We start from the raw sequence: 20,772 nt of genomic DNA on the forward strand, positions 1-20,772 counted from the left end.
TGGGGGGGCCTTTTTTCGTTGGGGGGTCCCCGCCGCTCCGGGGGCATGAGCTCCCGCGCCCCGAGCGGCTTCCGCCGGGCGCCCCGCGCGGCTTCCGCCGGGCGCCCCGCGCGGCTTCCCGGCAGTAACTATTAAACCACTAGTAGTTTTCTCAAATTCTCCCTACTTTCTTAAGGTTGCCATCTCAACCTCACTAAGACTTCCATGACAGAATACCATAGACTGGGTGCCGAGTGGCATGAACAACGTAAATTTGTGGTTGCAGTTCTGGAGGGTGGAAGTCCAATCTCAAGGTGTTGGCAGGATTTTTTCCTCCCGCGATATTTCTCCTCAGCTTGTCGCTGTCCTCCCGTGATCTTCACTGTGTGTGCACACGCATCCCCAGTGTCTCCATGTCTCTCTGTTCACGAGGGCGCCAGTCACACGGGTACGGCCCCACCATATGACCTCGTTTATCCTCCATTACTCTGTAAAGCCGCGTCTCCAAGTATACTCCCTTGGAAGTTTAGGGCTTCCGCGTGTGCATTTTGTATGCATTCAGTCCATAACGACCTGTATTAACATAACCCATTTTAGGCACTGGATGGTTTCCTGTTTGTGGTGAATCGAGATGGGAACATTGTGTTTGTGTCAGAAAATGTTACACAATACCTGCAGTATAAGCAGGAAGACCTGGTTAACACAAGTGTCTACAATATCTTGCATGAAGAAGACAGAAAAGATTTTCTTAAAAATTTACCGAAATCAACAGGTAGGCTCTTAACGTTTATTTGGTAAATATGTTATACATTTTTTTCTTTTGATCATTTCATACAAAGTTGAATGTACCTTTAGGAAGCTAACTATTCAGACTTGCACAGAAAGACAAACGATTAGGCTTGGCCCACACAGTGGGTAAGTACTGCACAGGGGAAGCTAGATCCCACATCACAGACCCGGGTTTGCATCCCAACCCCAGAGGCTTGAAAAAACACTGGCTGCATGTGCCCAGAGTCACGATGGGATGGAGAACTGGAAGAAAATGGATCATGGCACGACCAGGCCCTGTTGAGGAGTGCTCCCCACCCGCCCCTCATGCACATGCATCATCTGGCACTAAACAAAAATATAAGTGATTGATAGGAAACTTGCAGATTTGATCTTAGGGAATTATGGGGCCAGAATATACAGTAAATTACAAAATACAGAATGAGATTTCTGTTGAAGTTGAAATTACTTAAATGTTTTATGTGTTGCCACTCTGAAATATCAGTGTAGCTATTAGCATGGAAAGGATCTTTAATGAAAAAAACACAGCTTCGGTTCTTGGGGATGGTCATAGATGGGGATACCAGCTTTTGAAAATGCAATTTCAATTTGCTTTTCAAAGTTAATGGAGTTTCTTGGACAAACGAGACTCAGAGACAAAAAAGCCATACGTTCAATTGCCGTATGTTGATGAAAATACCACATGATCTTCTGGAAGACATGAATAGCAGTCCCGAAATGCGCCAGAGATACGAAACGATGCAGTGCTTTGCCCTGTCTCAGCCACGTGCTATGATGGAGGAAGGGGAAGGTAAGAGCGGTCGCACTTTGGGGATGTTTCTGAAATGCACGGCGCCAAACTTCGTTGTTGCCACTCTTCTTAGTAAATTCCATGTCTTTGCTTGCCCGTTGGACAGGCATAACTAAAAATGCCACTCCGTTTTGATTGTAGATTTGCAATCCTGTATGATCTGTGTGGCACGTCGCATCACTACAGGAGAAAGAGCATTTCCATCAAACCCCGAGAGCTTTATCACTAGACATGACCTTTCAGGTGAAATCTGTGTGTGTGTGTGTGTGTGTGTGTACATGTGTTTATACACATATGTTCTCCTCACCTTTTCTAATGGCCGTGGGCATGTGCACTTGCCAGAGAGAAAGCACCTCCCGGTGGGATGTGGTCATGCTTCAGCCTCTGTCGTCCGTTTCTCTGTCCTGTCAGGATCTGAGCATGTATGCACATGTGCCTGGTGTGTTTTCCAGACTACTGGTGCTAGGATTTGTACTGTGGTCGGCCGTGTGAGATCGGGCTCCCTACACTTACTCTGTGGGCTGACCCATACTCATGTTCATTTTGGAAATTCTTAGAAAAGTTTACTATTTCTACAGTGTGCACTGTCATTTCAGTGCCTACGCCGTGACAATGAACAGATTACGTGTATTATTATTTTTCTTACACAGCTCTAAAACAGTTTCACTAAAACTGTTGTCCATTTGAGTTTGGTGTCTATGACCCTTCAAATTTTCTAAATAAATTAAAAAACAAATCTGGGTTTCTCTCCAAATCATTTTACATCAGAATGTAGTCGTTTTTCCCTCTAGTTTCAAACCCAGTTATCATAAACACATTTGCGAAGCTACAGGTAATATCGTGAGAAATACTGGGAGTGATTCTTGACATCACCATGAGTTTTAATCTTGGTCTCTTTACGAATAACTAAACTATACTCTTATCATGCCAGGGAGTTCTGAGGGCTTCAGGAGCTCTGTGTCAGGAGCTTGGACAAAAACCAGATGTCTTATTATACCCTACAGTATTTTACCCCACAGCAGAACATGTAAATGTAAGAGGATCCTAGAGGACTACGTCCTTAAGGGGGGGAACCTTTGGACAGAGCAGAAATTGAATCAGAGAAGGCGGAGCGAAGATTCAATATCTTTTATTTTATTCTTTAGTGATAAGCCCATGTATAGGCAGTCTACAGCAAGAAGTGGTGGGTTAGGTATAATCTTTTTTTTCTTTTTTATAGGAAAGGTTGTCAATATAGATACAAATTCACTGAGATCGTCCATGAGGCCTGGCTTCGAAGATATAATCCGAAGGTGTATTCAGAGATTTTTTAGTCTTAATGATGGGCAGTCATGGTCCCAGAAACGTCACTATCAAGAAGGTAAAGCATTTGGGGGTTGACTCTTGAGCTCGTCACTGCTGTTGAAGCACCGATGATGCGTATGACTGCAGTGGTTATTCTGAGCGTGGGGCAGGAGGATGATGCTGTAGCTCTGATCTTTCTCTGGAGTGTAAACACGTACTTGAAATACATTTCCTTCCTTCCTATTTGTTCTGCTGATTGTAGTTACCAGCCTTGGGTATTTTCTCCACAGCTTATATCCATGGCCACGCTGAGACGCCGGTGTATCGATTCTCATTGGCCGACGGAACCATAGTGACCGCACAAACAAAGAGCAAACTCTTCCGACATCCCGTAACGAATGATCGCCATGGCTTTGTTTCAACCCACTTTCTTCAGAGGTAATGCTAGATTACTGTGTACTGTCATGTTAGTGTGGCAGTGTCTCAAAATACTTTATTACTAATGTGAAAAAGGAAGAAAGTAGTGAGGAAAAGCTGGAAGGTTGTTGAGTTTGGTGAGGAGAGTGTAGATTTCTGGATTATGTTTTTTTGAAGATTATATATTTATGTGAGCATTTGTTCATCAAATAGTTACATTCTGGGAAAGCTGGGGATGGAAAGGCTAGTGGATGAAAGAGCATATAAAATCTGATTACTGGGACTAGCAGTTGGTGTAATGGCTATGTCACTGGACTCCCATGTAGTCTACCAGAGTTCGAGTTCCAGACCCGGTGGCTTAAACTCGTACCGGGTGTGTATGAGTGTACGCCCAGGATCCCAAGAGGAGAATAGAGAAGGGATTGTGGCGTGGCCATCCCCACTGGGGGGCGCTTTCTCACCTTCCTGTCTCTGTCTCTCCCTCTGTCTTTATGGCAAGCACACGTACCCTATAGCAAAAACCTCTCAAAAAAAAAAAATCTGATTACCTTTGTTACCATTCATGTGTTTTTTAAAGAATCATTTAATTTTATTTATTATTATTTTTAAAATTTGACCAGTGAGAGACAGAGACATAGAGAGAGAGAGGGAAAGTGAGAAAATAAGCTGCCAGCTCTGGGACTCAAACCGTAGTCGGCCATGTGGGATGCAGCCTGCCACGCTACCTGCTGGCCACACCGTTCTTGTCTAATGATGCAGTGGAGTATTCCTTTTAGGGGCTGAGTTGAAATTTTAAGGCAGGGCATGCACACATACAAGCACATGCACATACCTGGTGTGTTTTTGAAGTCTCAGCTTCTGGGATTTGAGCTGTGACCAGTCATGTGGGATGCAGCTTTCTTAACCACTTAGCTGTGGGGCCAGCTCAGTTCTATAGTTTACTAAAAAACATGTTATTAGGTTAATAAGTAATCAATATTAGAATGGAATTGGAATTTTTTTCTTTTTTAAAAAAATAATTATTGGGAACCAGCAGTTAGCGTAATGGCTATGTCGCTGGACTCCCACGTAGTCGACCGCGGTTCGTGTCCCGGACCCGGTGACTTAAAAACTCACGCCGGGCGCGTGTGCGTGCGTGCCCAAGATCCCGAGAGGAGAATGGAGGAGAAGGGATTGCGGCGTGACCATCCCCCCTGGGGGGTGATTTCTCGCTTTCTGTCTCTATGTCTCTCTCTGTCTGTCTGGCGAGCACACGTGCCCTACAGTGAAAATCTTTCAAAAAAAAATTATTTAATTTTATTTATTATTATTCTTCAATTTGATTAGAGAGATAGACAAAGACAGAGAAAGCAAGCTGCCAGGTCTGGCACTTGAGCAGTGGTTAGCTATGTGCGAGTCCAGTGCCTTAACCACCATACCACCTGCCAGCCCCTAGAACTGAATTGATGCTAAACACTGGGACGGCACCTAAAAAGTTGTTTCTGAATAGTTACTTCATCCTTTTAAATTTATTTTTATTATTTCTTAAAAGAATTCATTTAATTTTATTTATTATTATTGTTATTTTTCACTCGCCAGAGAGAGAGACAGAATGATACAGAAAGGGAAAGTGAGGAAGCAAGCTACCAGGTCCGGGACATGGCCCACAGTCGGCTCTATGGGAGTCCAGCTCCTTACCACCATGCCACTTGCTTGCCCCCATCCTTTTTTTTATAAAAATCTAATTCAGGGCTTTAATGCATGCCTATAATTTTTTAGTAAAAGTTTAATGTCCTGTTTCTTTACAGAGAACAGAATGGGTATCGACCAAACCCAAATCCTGTCGGACCAGGCGTCAGGCCCCCCGCGGCTGGATGCAGCGGATCAGTGGGCGGCATGAGCGTGTCGCCAAACCCAGGCTTACCCATGCTGAGCGGCAGGACCTATGGCTTGGCTGACTCCAGCCCTGCAGGTCAGATGAGCGGAGCGAGGTATGGAGGTTCCAGTAACATAGCCTCCATGACTCCGGGGCCAGGCATTCAGTCACCATCCTCCTACCAGAACAGTAGCTACGGGCTCAACATGAGTAGCCCCCCGCACGGGAGTCCTGGTCTTGGCTCCAACCAGCAGAGTATCATGATTTCTCCTCGTAATCGCGGGAGTCCAAAGATGGCCTCACATCAGTTTTCTCCTGTTACAGGTATTCGTGTCAGCATTTCCTTTTATTTATTTATTGTAATTTTTAGTTTCTTTCCGTGTTACTGTAATTCTTGTAAAGTTAATTTATTTTATAATAGAAGCTTTGAAGAATTAAGTGGTGTTTCATCGTGGTGTCTGTTAGTCTAATTCTTTTCCGACCTTTTCTCCAAACTCAGGGGTGCACTCTCCCATGGGCTCGTCTGGCAATCCCGGGAGCCACAGCTTCTCCAGCAGCTCTCTCAGTGCCCTGCAAGCCATCAGCGAGGGCGTGGGGACTTCGCTGTTATCTACCTTGTCTTCCCCAGGTCCTAAATTGGATAACTCCCCCAATATGAATATAGCCCAACCAAGTAAAATGAGTAGTCAGGATTCTAAGAGTCCCCTAGGCTTGTACTGCGACCAGAATCCAGTGGAGAGTTCCATGTGTCCGTCAAATAGCAGAGATCACCTCAGCGACAAGGAGAGTAAGGAGAGCGGTGCGGAAGGCCCAGAGACTCAGAGAGGGCCCTTGGAAGGCAAGGGCCATAAAAAGCTCCTGCAGTTACTCACCTGTTCCTCTGATGACCGAGGGCATTCCTCCCTGACCAACTCCCCCCTGGATTCCAGTTGTAAAGACTCATCCATTAGTGTCACCAGCCCCTCCGGAGTCTCCTCCTCGACATCTGGAGGCGTGTCCTCTACGTCCAACATGCACGGGTCCCTGCTGCAGGAGAAGCACCGGATTTTGCACAAGTTGCTGCAGAACGGGAACTCACCGGCTGAGGTAGCCAAGATCACCGCCGAGGCCACCGGGAAAGACACCAGCAGCACAGCTTCTTGTGGGGAGGGGAGCATCAAGCAGGAGCAGCTGAGCCCTAAGAAGAAGGAGAACAACGCACTCCTTCGGTACCTGCTGGACAGGGACGATCCCAGCGACACACTGGCCAAAGAGCTGCAGCCGCAGGTGGAAGGGGTGGATGGTAAGACAGGCCAGTGCAGCAGCTCCGCCATCCCCAGCTCCAGTCAAGAGAAGGACTCTAAAGTGAAGACAGAGACCAGCGAGGAGGTAATTTGTTTTCTGTGTAGTCCTGCATAGTCATCTTGTCTTGTCATGTCATATTTGTGTTAGAAAGACAATATACACAGATTTTTAACTTCTTTTTTAGGTTTGCTGAAGGAAGTTAATTTTGAGCTTTTGGTTTTAATAATTCTTGGGGCAACGCTGAAGTTTATCACGAAATCGAGAAATAATAGATGTGTATATTTTATTTCTTAGAAGTATTTAATTAGTTATTATTATTATTACTATTTTTGATTTGCTATAGGGCACGTGCACTCACCAGAGAGAGACATGGGTGTGGGGGAGGTGCGAACACAAGACACCAGGTCTGGGACTTGAACTGTACTTGGCTATGTCAGAGTCCAGCGCCTCAACCACCATGCCACCTACTGGCCCCAGTGTGTATGTTCTAAAATGTGTCTGTACCTCACATGGCCAACCCAGAGTTACGCATTTACTTATTGTGGGTGCACGTGTCCGAATGTGCGTGGCGGCTTAGTCAGGCTTGTGCTGGTGCGGTGCCCCTCCTCCACCTGCCGAGCAGCTGGGCCGTGGTGTCGGGGGCCAGCAGTCCCACCCCTCTCAAACAGCAGTGCCCAGTGTGTACCACGGCAGCTGGGCCCCCAGTCTGAAATGTTCTTTATGGAGTCGTGTATTATTGGAAGGAACAGATTAGGGTCATTAAGGCGCTGATGGAAATAATCATGGAAATAAAAAACTTTCATATTAAGCAACATAAATTTGTTTAGAAGAATTATTTTATTTAACTTTATTTTATTTATTTATTTGACCAGAGAGGGACAGAGAGAGAGAGAGAGAGAAAGAGAGAGAGAGAGAGAGAGAGAGAGAGAGAGCAAACTGCTAGTTCTGGGACTTGAACCATGGTCTACCCTGTGGGAATCTAGTGCCCTTAATCACCGTGCCACCTGCTGGGCCCTGAATTTTTTTTAAATAATAATTTTATTTAACTTTATTTATTTATTTTTAAATTTGACCATAGAGGGGGAGAATGAGAGAGCAAGAGAGAGAAAGAGAGAGAGGGAGAGTGAAAAAGCAAGATGCCAGGTCCAGGACTCGAACAGCGATTGACCATGTGGGAGTCCAACACCCTTAACCACCACACCACCTGCTGGACCCCCTAAATGTTTTTTTTTTTTCGCCCCCTAAATTTTTTTTTTTTTTTTTTTTTTTTTTAGCCTAGACATTTTGTGTACCTAATCTTATTCTGTGTACGCGTTTCCCAGGCTCCACTGAGGAACATCATTCTAGGAGGTGTTAATACGTGCATGAGCTAGTGAAAGGCTTGGCGAAGTCTGGGTTAGGGTTTGAGTTTAGCTTTGCTTAACCTGGTGTTTGCCAGTTTATTAGCCTGTGAACATCTCATTGAACACAAGCTTGCCACTTTCATTACTAACCTCACTTGTTTTCAGAAGTGATCTGTAAGTGCAGACATGTCTGATGGCCAGTCATCAGTTCACTGCTGGTGACTCATGTCCTGTGGTTTGAGGACTGTGTCTGGTGTAAATAAAACTGCCCCTTCAGAAGCATCAAATCCAGTCATTTATCTAAGTAGTTTAAACCATTTTTATTTTTAAGGAGTAAGATTAGGGATGGGCAGTCCTAAGAAACCAACTTCTAATTAGGGCATTGTCACTTTACTTGTCCGCATGTCATGTGTTTTCTTTTGAGGAGTATGTTTATACCTGTTTATCTACTAATATTAACACAGGTTAATTTTTGAAATGCTCTTTTCAGGGGTCTGGAGACTTAGATAATTTAGATGCTATTCTTGGTGACCTGACCAGTTCTGACTTTTACAATCATTCCGTATCCACAAATGGCAGTCACCTGGGGACCAAGCAACAGCTGTTCCAAGGAGCAAATCCTTTGGGTAAGGAGGAGTCTGGCTTGTTTGTGCTGCCTTCGCTGCCTTCCTGCGGGCCCGTCTGCGCTCGTACACTCGGACCGGGGTAACCAGCACCTCCTGCTGCAGGAGACACATGCTGCTGCTCAGTTTCTTACGCAGGTCTAAGATGTGTTTACAGAGCTTTTGAAACATTTTCTTGTTTTTAAAAAGTTATTTAAAATTTTTTCCCATTTCTAACTAATAAGCCAGGAAACATGGCACACGTAGGAAACCGGTCATCTTTGATTTCTCCAGATGAGTAGTTGGTGCCGAGACGCGTTAATGCATTTTTTCTTAGCCACAGAGAGTTAACTTAAAAGCAACCAAAACTGGGGCCGGCAGGTGGCGTGATGGTTAAGGGTGCTGGACTCCCACATGGCCAGCCACAGTTCGAGTCCCAGACCTGGTGGCTTGCTTTCTCACTTTCCTTCCCTCTCTCTCTCTCTTTTTCTCACTCTGTTCCTCTCTGATCAAATTAAAATAAATACATAAACTTAAATAAAATAATTAGAAGAAAAAGCAACCAAAACTATAGATTAAAACCCGTTCTTTGGCACTTAGAGAATCTCATTATTTAGCCATGAGAGTTTTCTTTCTTGGTACTTGTTTTAAATTTGCTAGAGGGCTCATGCTCTTGCCAGGTGAGGGGGGGTGAGGGGGGGGTGAGAGAGTGAGCGTGAGAAAGCACCCCTCCTTGGGGAAGCCATGCCAGCCCTCCGTTTCTCCTTTTAGGATTTTGGGCACACACGCACCTGCCTGCCGCTGGTGTGTTTCTCAAGGCACTGCTGGGTGTGGACTTCAGCCACGCAGCTGGCCGTGTGGGATCCAGCCTTCTTAACCACCATACCACTGGCTGGCCCACTTTTTGGTTCTATTCTATCCTCTCTCCTGTTGCTTTGCGTTTATTACTCATTTATCAGTTTAACAGGGATGCGTTGTGTGTATACATTGAAAAGGAATAATTCACAGTGATCCTGAATGGTGGTTATTTACTTTCAGTCACTCTGGCTGCTAAACTGAAGTGGAAGGATCAATCAAATAAGTTGTAGTAAAAAAGTCCAGGGAGAAATTTCCCATTTCATACTTTGTTTGATTAGAATGCAACTTACCTGGTTACATTTATTGCAAAACTATAATGGGAATATCCTTGTTTTTTTCTTTTAAGGTTTTTGCCATAGAGTGGTGTGCTTGCTGGAAAGAGAGAGGGAAAGTGAGAAATCATCCCCTGGGGGAGGGGAATGGCCATACCGCAGTTCCTTTCCTTCATTCTCCTCTTGGGATTTTGGGCAGGCATGCACACACGCTCAGTGTTATTTTCAGGTCACTGAGTCCGGGCCTCAAACTGTAGTTGACCATGTGGGAACCCAGCATTTTAACCGCCATGCCACCTGCTGGGCCCCTAACTGGAGTATACCTAGTAAGTATGCATACGTACTAGGTGTACTCCTGCCCAGCCTCCAGGAGCCCACAGCATTGGCGACTTTTCAGTACTGAGTGAAGCGGCATGTTATTGACCTTACTGGCTGCAGAAGAATGCCCAGCCCAGTACTTCGGCCAACACCGAGGTTGTTGTTTCTACTTTATTTGAGATACAAGGCTCTTTGAGGGCCGGGAGGGAGCTTAGTGTTTATTTCGTAAGGGAAGACGACATTTGTTTTCATAAGAAAGGCATTCTTAGTTGGGGAGTGGTGGTGTTTATATCTTGCACTTGATTATGTATGTATGGAACCATTGGGGATGTTTACATGTCATGCTTGTGTTTTCAGCAGGTCTGAGGAGCCCGCAGTCTGTGCCATCCGCTCGTCCCCCCTACAACCGAGCAGTGTCTCTAGATAGCCCTGTTTCTGTTGGCTCTAGTCCTCCAGTGAAGAACATGAGTGCTTTCCCCATGTTACCAAAGCAATCCATGCTGGGCGGCAATCCAAGGATGATGGATAGTCAGGAAAATTATAGCTCAAATATGGGTATGTTATTTCTAATCAATATTTGTATTGAGAAATTTCTTTTGGGAACAGCAAATTTAAAATACGTTTAGCTATTTAAATGGGATGAAGTAGTAAGTGTTTGGATAACATTAGCATGATGTTTCTTTTGTGAGTGTCTTTATTTATTTTATGTCTTGGTCTTTAAGAGTCTTTCGATCTAAGACATTTTCCAACCTGTAGTGAATATGTGGGAATAGTGGGATATCGAAACCATGCATTCGGCTAGCCCTGTTCTCAGGGTGACAGAGAGGTTTTTTTGGTCAAGGCCAATGTCGTGTGTAATGGCTTTTCCTGCATGATACGACAAGGATTATTTTGTACTAAGGGAAAAGACCTAGTCATTTCTACCTGTTCTAGGTGGACCAAACAGAAACGTGACTATGAATCAGACTCCTCCCTCAGGAGACTGGGGCTTACCGAACGCAAAGGCCAGCAGAATGGAACCCATGAGTTCGGGCCCCATGGGGAGACCGGGAGGAGAGTATGCTGCTGCGTTACCCAGACCCGCGATGGGCGCCTCCGTGCCCACGCTGCCGCTTCGGTCTAACAGCATCCCAGGGGCAAGACCAGCACTGCAGCCACAGCCGCAGCAGCAGATGCTTCCGATGAGTGAGTGTCACTTTCACGCAAGGACAGTAGGTATTTTAGTGTAGTTTTTGCTGTTGGCGTATTTGCAAATTTGTATTTTCCTTTTTGCTCTTCCAGGGCCTGGTGAGATTCCCATGGGAATGGGAGTCAATCCCTATGGCCAGGCAGCACCATCCAACCAGCCAGGGTCCTGGCCAGATGGCCTTTTGTCCATGGAACAAGGCCCTCACGGGGCTCAAAACAGGTAGGACTTTGTTTTGTGACTCTGTAGAAATGTTAGCACTGGTTTCTCCAGAAATCGTTGTAACACAGAAGCAAACCTGACAGAGAATGAGAAAAGTTCTTTATAATTGAGGTACTTAGTTGCCATCTGGGCATTTCCCAGATAAGCGTGTGTGGAAACCTAAGGCAGCAAGCGGTGGCACTCCCGGGGGTGGAGACAGCTACGTATCAGCTAGCAGGGCCGGTCAGTGGTCACGCTCCGAGAGCTGCTGTGTGAGATGATTGTTTCTCAGTGTTATCTGTGAGGAGTAGGAGAGATTAGCACCAGTTTGAAAGGTAAATACTAGTTCCCTGTGCTTTTTAAAATGGCATTCAGCGTGCGAGCAGATGGCATAGTGGTTATATCTCTGGTCTCCCACATGGCTGACTGTGGTTCGAGTTCTGGGCCTGATGGCTTGAAAATTATGCTGGGTGCGTGTGCGTGCATGTGTGCCCAAGATCCCAGGAGGAGAATGGAGGAGGAGGGATTGCGGCATGGCCATCCCCCCTGGGGGTGATTCCTCATTTTCCCTCTCACTGTCACTGTCTCTGTCTCTCTCCGGAGATTACACATGTCCTAAGGCAGAAACGTCTTAAAAAGAAAAATGGCATTGAGAAGGTAAACCTCAATTTTCTGGAAAAGTATTTTTTCTTTTTTTTTTTTTTTTTTGCTGGCCCCAGTCTGGTGAAGTCTTAATCTGCGGTCCTTAAATTGATGCCATTTGCTTTTCTCTACTACTTAGTTTATTGTTTATATTTGTATCACATGAGTTTTTATTGTGGGTTAGAATAGTGTGCACAATTACTGTGATCTAGTGTTTTACACACACACACACACACACACACACACACACACACACTGTGATCTAGTTTTTTGTTTTTGGAGGGGAGAGGTTTTTTTGCTATAGGGCACGTGTGCTCACCAGAAAGAGAGACAGAAAGTAATAAATCCCCCCCCCCCGGGGGGGGGAATGGCCACACCGCAATCGCTTCTCCTCCATTCTCTTCTTGGAATCCTGGGCACGCATTGTACACGTCCCCAGCGTGAGTTTAAGCCAACGGGTCTGGGACTCGAACTGCGGTCGACTACATGGGAGTCCAGCGACATAGCCATTACGCCAACTGCTGGTCCTGTGATCTAGTTTTTTAAATATATATGTGTGTATATATATATATATATATATAAGAGACAGAGAGACAGAAAGTGAGAAATCACCCCCCAGGGGGGATGGCCACGCTGCACTCTCTTCTCCTCCATTCTCTTCTTGGAATCCTGGGCACGCATTGTACACGTCCCCAGCGTGAGTTTAAGCCAACGGGTCTGGGACTCGAACTGCGGTCGACTACATGGGAGTCCAGCGACATAGCCATTACGCCAACTGCTGGTCCTGTGATCTAGTTTTTTAAATATATATGTGTGTATATATATATATATATATATATACACACATATATATTATTTTTTATTTACTTTTTTTAAAGGGAGAAGTTTTTGCCATAGGGCGTGTGTGCTCGCTGGAGAGACAGACAGAAGGTCTGTCTTCCCTGGGGAAGAGCCACACCGTAGTCCCTTCTCCTCCACTCTCCCCTTGGTATTTTGAGCACATGCATATGCGCCAGTGTGAGTTTCAGTACTCTGGGTGCAGAACTCAAATTGTGGTTGGCTATGTGAGAGTCAAGCGATGTGACTGTTACGCCATCTGCTGGTCCCTAGTAGTATATATTTTTCAAAAGAGATAAAGCACCATTGAAATTGATTGCAGATTTCTTTGTAGGCCCCTCCTTAGGAATTCCTTGGATGATCTCCTTGGGCCACCCTCTAACTTGGAAGGGCAGAGCGATGAAAATGCATTGTTGGACCAGCTGCATACTCTCTTGAGCAACACAGATGCTACGGGCCTGGAAGAAATTGACAGAGCTTTGGGCATCCCTGAACTTGTAAATCAGGTAGGTTGTATTACCATGGAGGCAAGAGCGTGTGTGTACATGTGTGTGCGTGCCCGTTCGTGAAGCTGTGCACCAGGACGCCTGTCTGCGTCACCTCTCCAGTGTCTGTGTTATATCACTACATCCATGGACGCCAGCATTACATTTAGAAAATACACTTTGTGGTCGTGATACTATTTCCAGCAATTGACTATTTTATAATAATGTTAAATTTTAGGCAGTAACAGAAATGATCCACTAAATTATTATATACTGCTTTTAAAATGCTGCTTTTTATTTGTTAGTGAAGAGTTCTCATTTTTATAACTAACTATTTCTACTACCTGGCCAACCAGAGTGTATTCTAAGGCAAGCTCTTTTTTTTTCTTCCTTTTTTTAAGAATGTTAATTTAAACAAAACTCCTCCACAGTGATAAATCTGAACGTGCTAACATCATTTGCTGTTCTGTTTGTATACCTAGCCTTATGAAAACAAGCTTTTCATGTATCTGTTTGTCTAAATATTTCTTTAATGAGAGAAAGACAGACAAGGGGGAGAGCACCCCCAACAGGCTCTCACACTGTGACCCCCACTTGCTGCAGCTGGCCTGGCTCACACGGTCCTCTCAGGACCTGAACCGAGAGCTGTCCTGTCGGGTCCCATCGCATCATCACTATGCCTCCATCTGGCCCACAAATCTGGATTTTTCAAAAATACATTATGTAGTTGTAAATATATGTATTAACCAAAGAATTCTTTAATTATTATTATTTTGATTTTTACTGTAGGGCATGTGTGCTCACGAGAGAGAGAGAGAGAGAGAATATGAATGAGAAAGCAAGCTGCCAGGTCTGAGACTTGCACTTTGGTCGGCCGTGTGGGAGTCCAGTGCCTTAACTGCCGTGCCACCTGCTGGCCTCGGTTGTTTTTATTTAAAGAGTGTGTATGGGGACCCTGTGTAGCGAGGTCTGTGCACTCCGCAGTAAGCAGTGGATATCATCGGGGTTCTGACTGTCTGAAGACAAACCCGTGCATGCAGAATTACTGCCAAGCGGCAGACATGGTCACAGAACTTTTTCATGTGTGCAGTTGCTGAGCATTCCCCATGTACCCTCCAGAGAACCAGTGACACGTGACCTGGCAGTGAGTAGCTGTGTCTGACCCCATCTAGGGGTGAATGTGAAGGTTCCACAGAGACTGAGGAGTCTTGAACTGCCCTTAAAGTTTTAAGCTGGAAATTGCATTCTTTGTCCTGATGATAAAATTAAAACCATGAGCCGAGTAAACTCTATATTCTCATGAATCACCAAATTTCAGATATTTCTATTGGCAACCCAGTAATAGACTGGGTTTAAATCAGCTTTTTTTTTTTTTTTTTTTGTCATAAGGTGTATGCACTTGCCAGAGAGAGAGAGGGCGAGTGAGAAATCGTTCCCCTTTCAGAGGGGATGGCCACATCGTAATCCCTTCACTATTCCCCTTTCTGGATTTTAGGCACTTACGCACATACCTGGCATGATTTTTAAGCCGCTGGCTCTAAGACTTGAATTGCAGTTGGCCGCGTGGGCGTCTAGCACCGTAACCACCATGCCACCTGCTAGCCCCTCCAATTTTTTTTTTTTTAGAGACAGACTCTCCCTATGTCTCCACCATTCTGCCTCAGCCTCCTGAGAAGTTGGGATTACAGGTGTAAGCTACTACAGCTGAGTCCAAATCTGCTTTTGTGATGTATCATTCTTACATCTGAGAAAGCAATCCAGAATCACCAGGTGTTTGATTGAAAAACATGCAGCTTCCAACATGAGTGACTCAGAAATAAGGAAAATAGAAGCAATTATGCAGAATCAATATATCATCCAGTACATCAGTAGAAATCCCCCAGAATTGGGGCGAAATGAATGAAAAACAACAAAAAATAAGAGCAAGAAAATTATTAAAGAAAATATATCAGAAAATACTCCCAAACCTGAAGGGAATATCTTTACATGTGAGAATGAAGGAAAGAAGGCTCATAGCGAGGTAAAGCTTCATGGAATTTCAGAGAGGAAAAAGCCCCTAACTAACTTCAGGGAGTAAATGGATCACGTGCAAACAGACCAAGAGAAAGAACGGACTGTCTCCGTGGCGACAGCGGATGCCAGAAAACTGTGAAAGAAACCTTTCAAAATTCTGAGGGAGCTGCTTTTCAGTGTAAAACGTGATACAGGGTTGTATATGTAGGAGGGTGGGAACACAGACCCTTCAGAAACACGAAGACCCAGAACAGTGGGTCTCCTCCGTGGGATGGAGAAACTGTATTTCAACAAAACAAAAGTGTAAATCGAGACAGAAAGTAACTTGGGAATTCTGGACACTGGGGTCCGACATAGGAAACTAGGGACAGTGACTTCTAGATATGCCTTGCAAGGACAGAGTAAAACAGAAAGGTAAGGAGAGCAGGAAGTGACAGATTTATTTTATTTTATTTAAAAAAATCTTATTAATTTAATTTTTTGGAGAGGTTTTTGCCACAGGGCACGTGCACTTGCCAGAAAGACAGATGGAGACAGAAAGACAGAAAGCGAGAAATGACCCCCCAGGGGGGTTGGCTTCGTCACAATGCCTTCTCCTCCATTCTCTTCTCGGGGTCTTGGGCACGCACGCACACGTGCCTGGTGTGAGTTTGAGCCACCAGGTCTGGGATGTGAACCACGATCGACTACATGGGAGTCCACCGACATAGCCATTGCACCAACTGCTGGTCTTGACAGATTTATTTTAAATGCCTGAATATGCGAAGAAGAAATTAGAGAAATGTTTAATTCCATTGGAGTATCTAGGGAGAATTAGCAATATGTACACATTGAAACAAAAGAAAAAGAGAAGGCAATTATGAATTAAATAGACACACACGCACGTGCACGCTATGCTTGGCTCAGCAATAAGCCAAAATAACGTAAGTAATGACTTCCTATTTAGCAACAAAAGTGCAGTCATCGTGGGGTACACAGAGCACGTGCTCATGCATCTGGTGTACATGTGTACACTGGAGGGAGGGGAAAATAACTACAGATCCATAATTTATCTGCATTTTCAAAATCCAAAAGAAGCTCTAGAAAAATCTCTCTTTAAAAGGATTTTGCTATAGGTTGCGTGTACTCAGCAGAGATAGAGAAAGAGGGAAAGTGAGAAATTACCCCCCAGGGAGGAGGAGCACACCACCACCTCTTCTCCTCTATTCTCCTCTTTGGATTTGGGGCTCACATACATATGCTTCCGGTGTGTGTGTTTTCCAAGCCACTGAGTCCGGGACCTTACCTGTGGAATTGGTCACGTGGGATCCAGTACCGTAACCACCATGCCACCTGCTGGCCCCAAATCTCGGTTTTTAGAGTATGACTTACTTTATTGAAAGATCTCTCTGCTGACCTGAGAAGGCAGTTGGTACGATCAGACCAGGTGCACAGGTGCCAGTTAGCGCAGGAGTCCACACGGTGTCTCGCGAAGGTCATGGCAGTGGAACGGAAGGCGTGTGACGTGCCGTGGAGGACACGCTGACAGGTGGATGGTGTGCATGCACGTGCACACTTTGAAAGAGAAAGCGTGAGAAAGGAAGACGGGTGGCTTTTCGTTCCGGGGCTGTGAATGGTGACGCCATGTACTGTGCTATGCGGAGGAGAACAGGGTTTTTTGGGGGAAGGCTGTGGGGAGCCATGATTCCTCTTTTCTATATGCCTGAGATTTCCAGGTAAAGATGTTAGCTAGGCATTCGTGTAAGAAAAATGGAGAATTCAGAGACATTCAGAGTGGAAGGAAAAATGCCAGAGGTGCTACCAGATGAAAGTGCCCAAGTAGAAAGAATATCCAGACAAAAGAGGAAAGTCTAGGACTGAATCCTGATGAACACTTTTTTTTTTTAAGATTTTATTTTTATTGATGTGAGTGTTTGTTGTTGAGTTTTAAGCCACCAGGTCCAGGACTCGAACTATGGTTGGCCATGTGAGAATATAGTGCCTTCACCACCGCACCACCTGCTGGCCCCTCCTGACGAAGTCTTAACGCATATCCAGAGATACGCCAGAGAAGTAGAACATCCAGAGTGATGTGGCTGGAGGCAGTTCGTGAAGCGTGCTTTAGAGGAAGCTGGTCTTGGATGCCGACTGCATGCTTGGCATCCGTGCCTGCTAGTGAGAGCACAAGGCAAATGCAGTAGCCGGCGGGCTCTTCGCTCCTCCTCAGTGTTTATTACTTCCGCTCTCACCTGCTGGATGTGTGTGCAGTGCCTGGCACATACAGCATTAGAAAGTCCTTGCTGGGTGAATGGTTTTCTTCCCCTGGCCCTGTACACACAGTGGTGGGTGACACCTTCATTCCCCGGTGAATACTCTCTAGGGAATGTGAGCATTTGCTGATTTACCTGTCTCTACCAAAATGATCTTTTTCTATCCTTAAAAAACATTTGTTTTTTTGTTTTGAAGACAGAGCCTTGCCATTTCACAAACCCACTTCAGCCTCCCAGCTGGGACAGGCACATACCACCATGCTTGGTCTTTAAGTTGGACCAGAAGTCGAACCCAGGCCCCCCATGCGGTCCCAGCCTGCGGAGGACAGCATTTTAGCAGCGTGCCTCTGGGTCTGGGCACCTTCAGGAAATTCTTGTACACATTAAAGGAGAAGACATTGATTGCAGTCATCTCAGTTGATTTATTTTATGCATGGCTTGAGAGGCTCATGCTTGTTGGTACAGAAATGTCATCTAGAACAAATAGTTTTGTTTCCAGATAGTCAGTCGTAGATACTTAGCTCAGAAAATATTTGATGTGTGAGAGCCTTTGCCGGCATGAGGATGGGTCTAGCTGTATTCTCGTGAAACTTCAGACAATAGGACAACTTGATATTACAGCCTTGCTGTTCACATATGTAGACTTTATTTTTTATTTTTCTTTTTTTGGAGAGGTTTTTGCTATAGGTCGCATGCACTTGCCAGACAGACAGAGAGAGACAGAGAGACAGAAAGCAAGAAATCACTCCCCAGGACAATCCCTTCTCCTCTTGGGATCCTGGGCACGCACGCACACAGGCCCGGCGTGAGTCTAAGCCACCAGGTCCAGGACTCGAACCACAGTCGACTACGTGGGAGTCCAGCAACACAGCCACTACACTAACTGCTGGTCCACCTGCTGGCCCCAAATCTCGGTTTTTAGAGTATGACTTACTTTATTGAAAGATCTCTCTGCTGACCTGAGAAGGCAGTTGGTACGATCAGACCAGGTGCACAGGTGCCAGTTAGCGCAGGAGTCCACACGGTGTCTCGCGAAGGTCATGGCAGTGGGACGGGAGGCGGGGGACGTGCCGTGGAGGACACGCTGACAGGTGGATGGTGTGCATGCACGTGCACACTTTGAAAGAGAAAGCGTGAGAAAGGAAGACGGGTGGCTTTTCGTTCCGGGGCTGTGAATGGTGACGCCATGTACTGTGCTATGCGGAGGAGAACAGGGTTTTTTGGGGGAAGGCTGTGGGGAGCCATGATTCCTCTTTTCTATATGCCTGAGATTTCCAGGTAAAGATGTTAGCTAGGCATTCGTGTAAGAAAAATGGAGAATTCAGAGACATTCAGAGTGGAAGGAAAAATGCCAGAGGTGCTACCAGATGAAAGTGCCCAAGTAGAAAGAATATCCAGACAAAAGAGGAAAGTCTAGGACTGAATCCTGATGAACACTTTTTTTTTTTAAGATTTTATTTTTATTGATGTGAGTGTTTGTTGTTGAGTTTTAAGCCACCAGGTCCAGGACTCGAACTATGGTTGGCCATGTGAGAATATAGTGCCTTCACCACCGCACCACCTGCTGGCCCCTCCTGACGAAGTCTTAACGCATATCCAGAGATACGCCAGAGAAGTAGAACATCCAGAGTGATGTGGCTGGAGGCAGTTCGTGAAGCGTGCTTTAGAGGAAGCTGGTCTTGGATGCCGACTGCATGCTTGGCATCCGTGCCTGCTAGTGAGAGCACAAGGCAAATGCAGTAGCCGGCGGGCTCTTCGCTCCTCCTCAGTGTTTATTACTTCCGCTCTCACCTGCTGGATGTGTGTGCAGTGCCTGGCACATACAGCATTAGAAAGTCCTTGCTGGGTGAATGGTTTTCTTCCCCTGGCCCTGTACACACAGTGGTGGGTGACACCTTCATTCCCCGGTGAATACTCTCTAGGGAATGTGAGCATTTGCTGATTTACCTGTCTCTACCAAAATGATCTTTTTCTATCCTTAAAAAACATTTGTTTTTTTGTTTTGAAGACAGAGCCTTGCCATTTCACAAACCCACTTCAGCCTCCCAGCTGGGACAGGCACATACCACCATGCTTGGTCTTTAAGTTGGACCAGAAGTCGAACCCAGGCCCCCCATGCGGTCCCAGCCTGCGGAGGACAGCATTTTAGCAGCGTGCCTCTGGGTCTGGGCACCTTCAGGAAATTCTTGTACACATTAAAGGAGAAGACATTGATTGCAGTCATCTCAGTTGATTTATTTTATGCATGGCTTGAGAGGCTCATGCTTGTTGGTACAGAAATGTCATCTAGAACAAATAGTTTTGTTTCCAGATAGTCAGTCGTAGATACTTAGCTCAGAAAATATTTGATGTGTGAGAGCCTTTGCCGGCATGAGGATGGGTCTAGCTGTATTCTCGTGAAACTTCAGACAATAGGACAACTTGATATTACAGCCTTGCTGTTCACATATGTAGACTTTATTTTTTATTTTTCTTTTTTTGGAGAGGTTTTTGCTATAGGTCGCATGCACTTGCCAGACAGACAGAGAGAGACAGAGAGACAGAAAGCAAGAAATCACTCCCCAGGACAATCCCTTCTCCTCTTGGGATCCTGGGCACGCACGCACACAGGCCCGGCGTGAGTCTAAGCCACCAGGTCCAGGACTCGAACCACAGTCGACTACGTGGGAGTCCAGCAACACAGCCACTACACTAACTGCTGGTCCCTTTTTTACCTTCTTTATAGAGCATTTGATTTCTGTTGTTTTCACAGATGTCACTTCAGTGTTTATTTATGTGTTTGATATTTAAGGGACAAGCTTTGGAGCCCAAGCAGGATGCTTTCCCAGGCCAAGAAGCAGCAGTAATGATGGATCAGAAGGCAGCTTTGTATGGACAGTCCTACCCGGCACAGGGGCCTCCAATGCAAGGAGGCTTTAATCTTCAGGGACAATCACCATCTTTTAATTCTATGATGACTCAGATGAACCAGCAAGGCAGTTTTCCCCTCCAAGGAATACACCCGCGGGCCAGCGTCATGAGACCCCGGACAAACACCCCCAAGCAGCTGAGGATGCAGCTCCAGCAGAGGCTGCAGAGCCAGCAGGTAACCAGGCACATGCTGGGCCTCGGCCTCCAGTGGCGTTTCCTCTGTGGCTTTTCTTTTGGCCTCTCCTTGAATTTGTTTTCAGGTTAGGTTCCTCAGGGCCCTTACCACTGGTTCTCCATCCCCAGCCAGATTCTTACTGTTTTCGGCAGACTCGTATAAGATTTTATTTGTACTGATAGCACCTTGTTAAGGAGTGCTTATGCTAGAGTGGATTGCTTTCTGTAGAACATGCCCTCGTGTAGGTCAGAGTAACGGTGTCAGGGAGGATTGCTCCTGGAGG

At 45.6% G+C, this 20,772-nt stretch overlaps 1 protein-coding gene across 7 annotated transcripts in view; it reads left to right on the forward strand.

Moving 5' to 3' along the window:
* Positions 1–20,772, forward strand: part of NCOA3 (nuclear receptor coactivator 3) — a 126,278-nt gene that overhangs the window by 96,063 nt on the left and 9,443 nt on the right. For 5 of the 7 annotated variants that reach the window (XM_027775746.1, XM_006158555.3, XM_006158557.3 and 2 more), the window contains 13 exons: positions 577–751; positions 1,370–1,558; positions 1,700–1,801; positions 2,778–2,918; positions 3,133–3,280; positions 5,047–5,438; positions 5,614–6,482; positions 8,232–8,367; positions 10,149–10,346; positions 10,725–10,976; positions 11,073–11,199; positions 12,992–13,163; positions 20,196–20,489. In XM_027775746.1, coding sequence (XP_027631547.1) covers positions 577–751; positions 1,370–1,558; positions 1,700–1,801; positions 2,778–2,918; positions 3,133–3,280; positions 5,047–5,438; positions 5,614–6,482; positions 8,232–8,367; positions 10,149–10,346; positions 10,725–10,976; positions 11,073–11,199; positions 12,992–13,163; positions 20,196–20,489 — 3,195 coding nt within the window. The remainder of the gene's footprint in view (positions 1–576; positions 752–1,369; positions 1,559–1,699; positions 1,802–2,777; positions 2,919–3,132; positions 3,281–5,046; positions 5,439–5,613; positions 6,483–8,231; positions 8,368–10,148; positions 10,347–10,724; positions 10,977–11,072; positions 11,200–12,991; positions 13,164–20,195; positions 20,490–20,772) is intronic. The other 2 variants (XM_006158556.3, XM_006158558.3) reach the window with 1 other exon arrangement.

This window comes from Tupaia chinensis, unplaced genomic scaffold (genome assembly GCF_000334495.1).
Source record: "Tupaia chinensis unplaced genomic scaffold, TupChi_1.0 Scaffold000602_1, whole genome shotgun sequence".
NCBI lineage: Eukaryota > Metazoa > Chordata > Mammalia > Scandentia > Tupaiidae > Tupaia > Tupaia belangeri.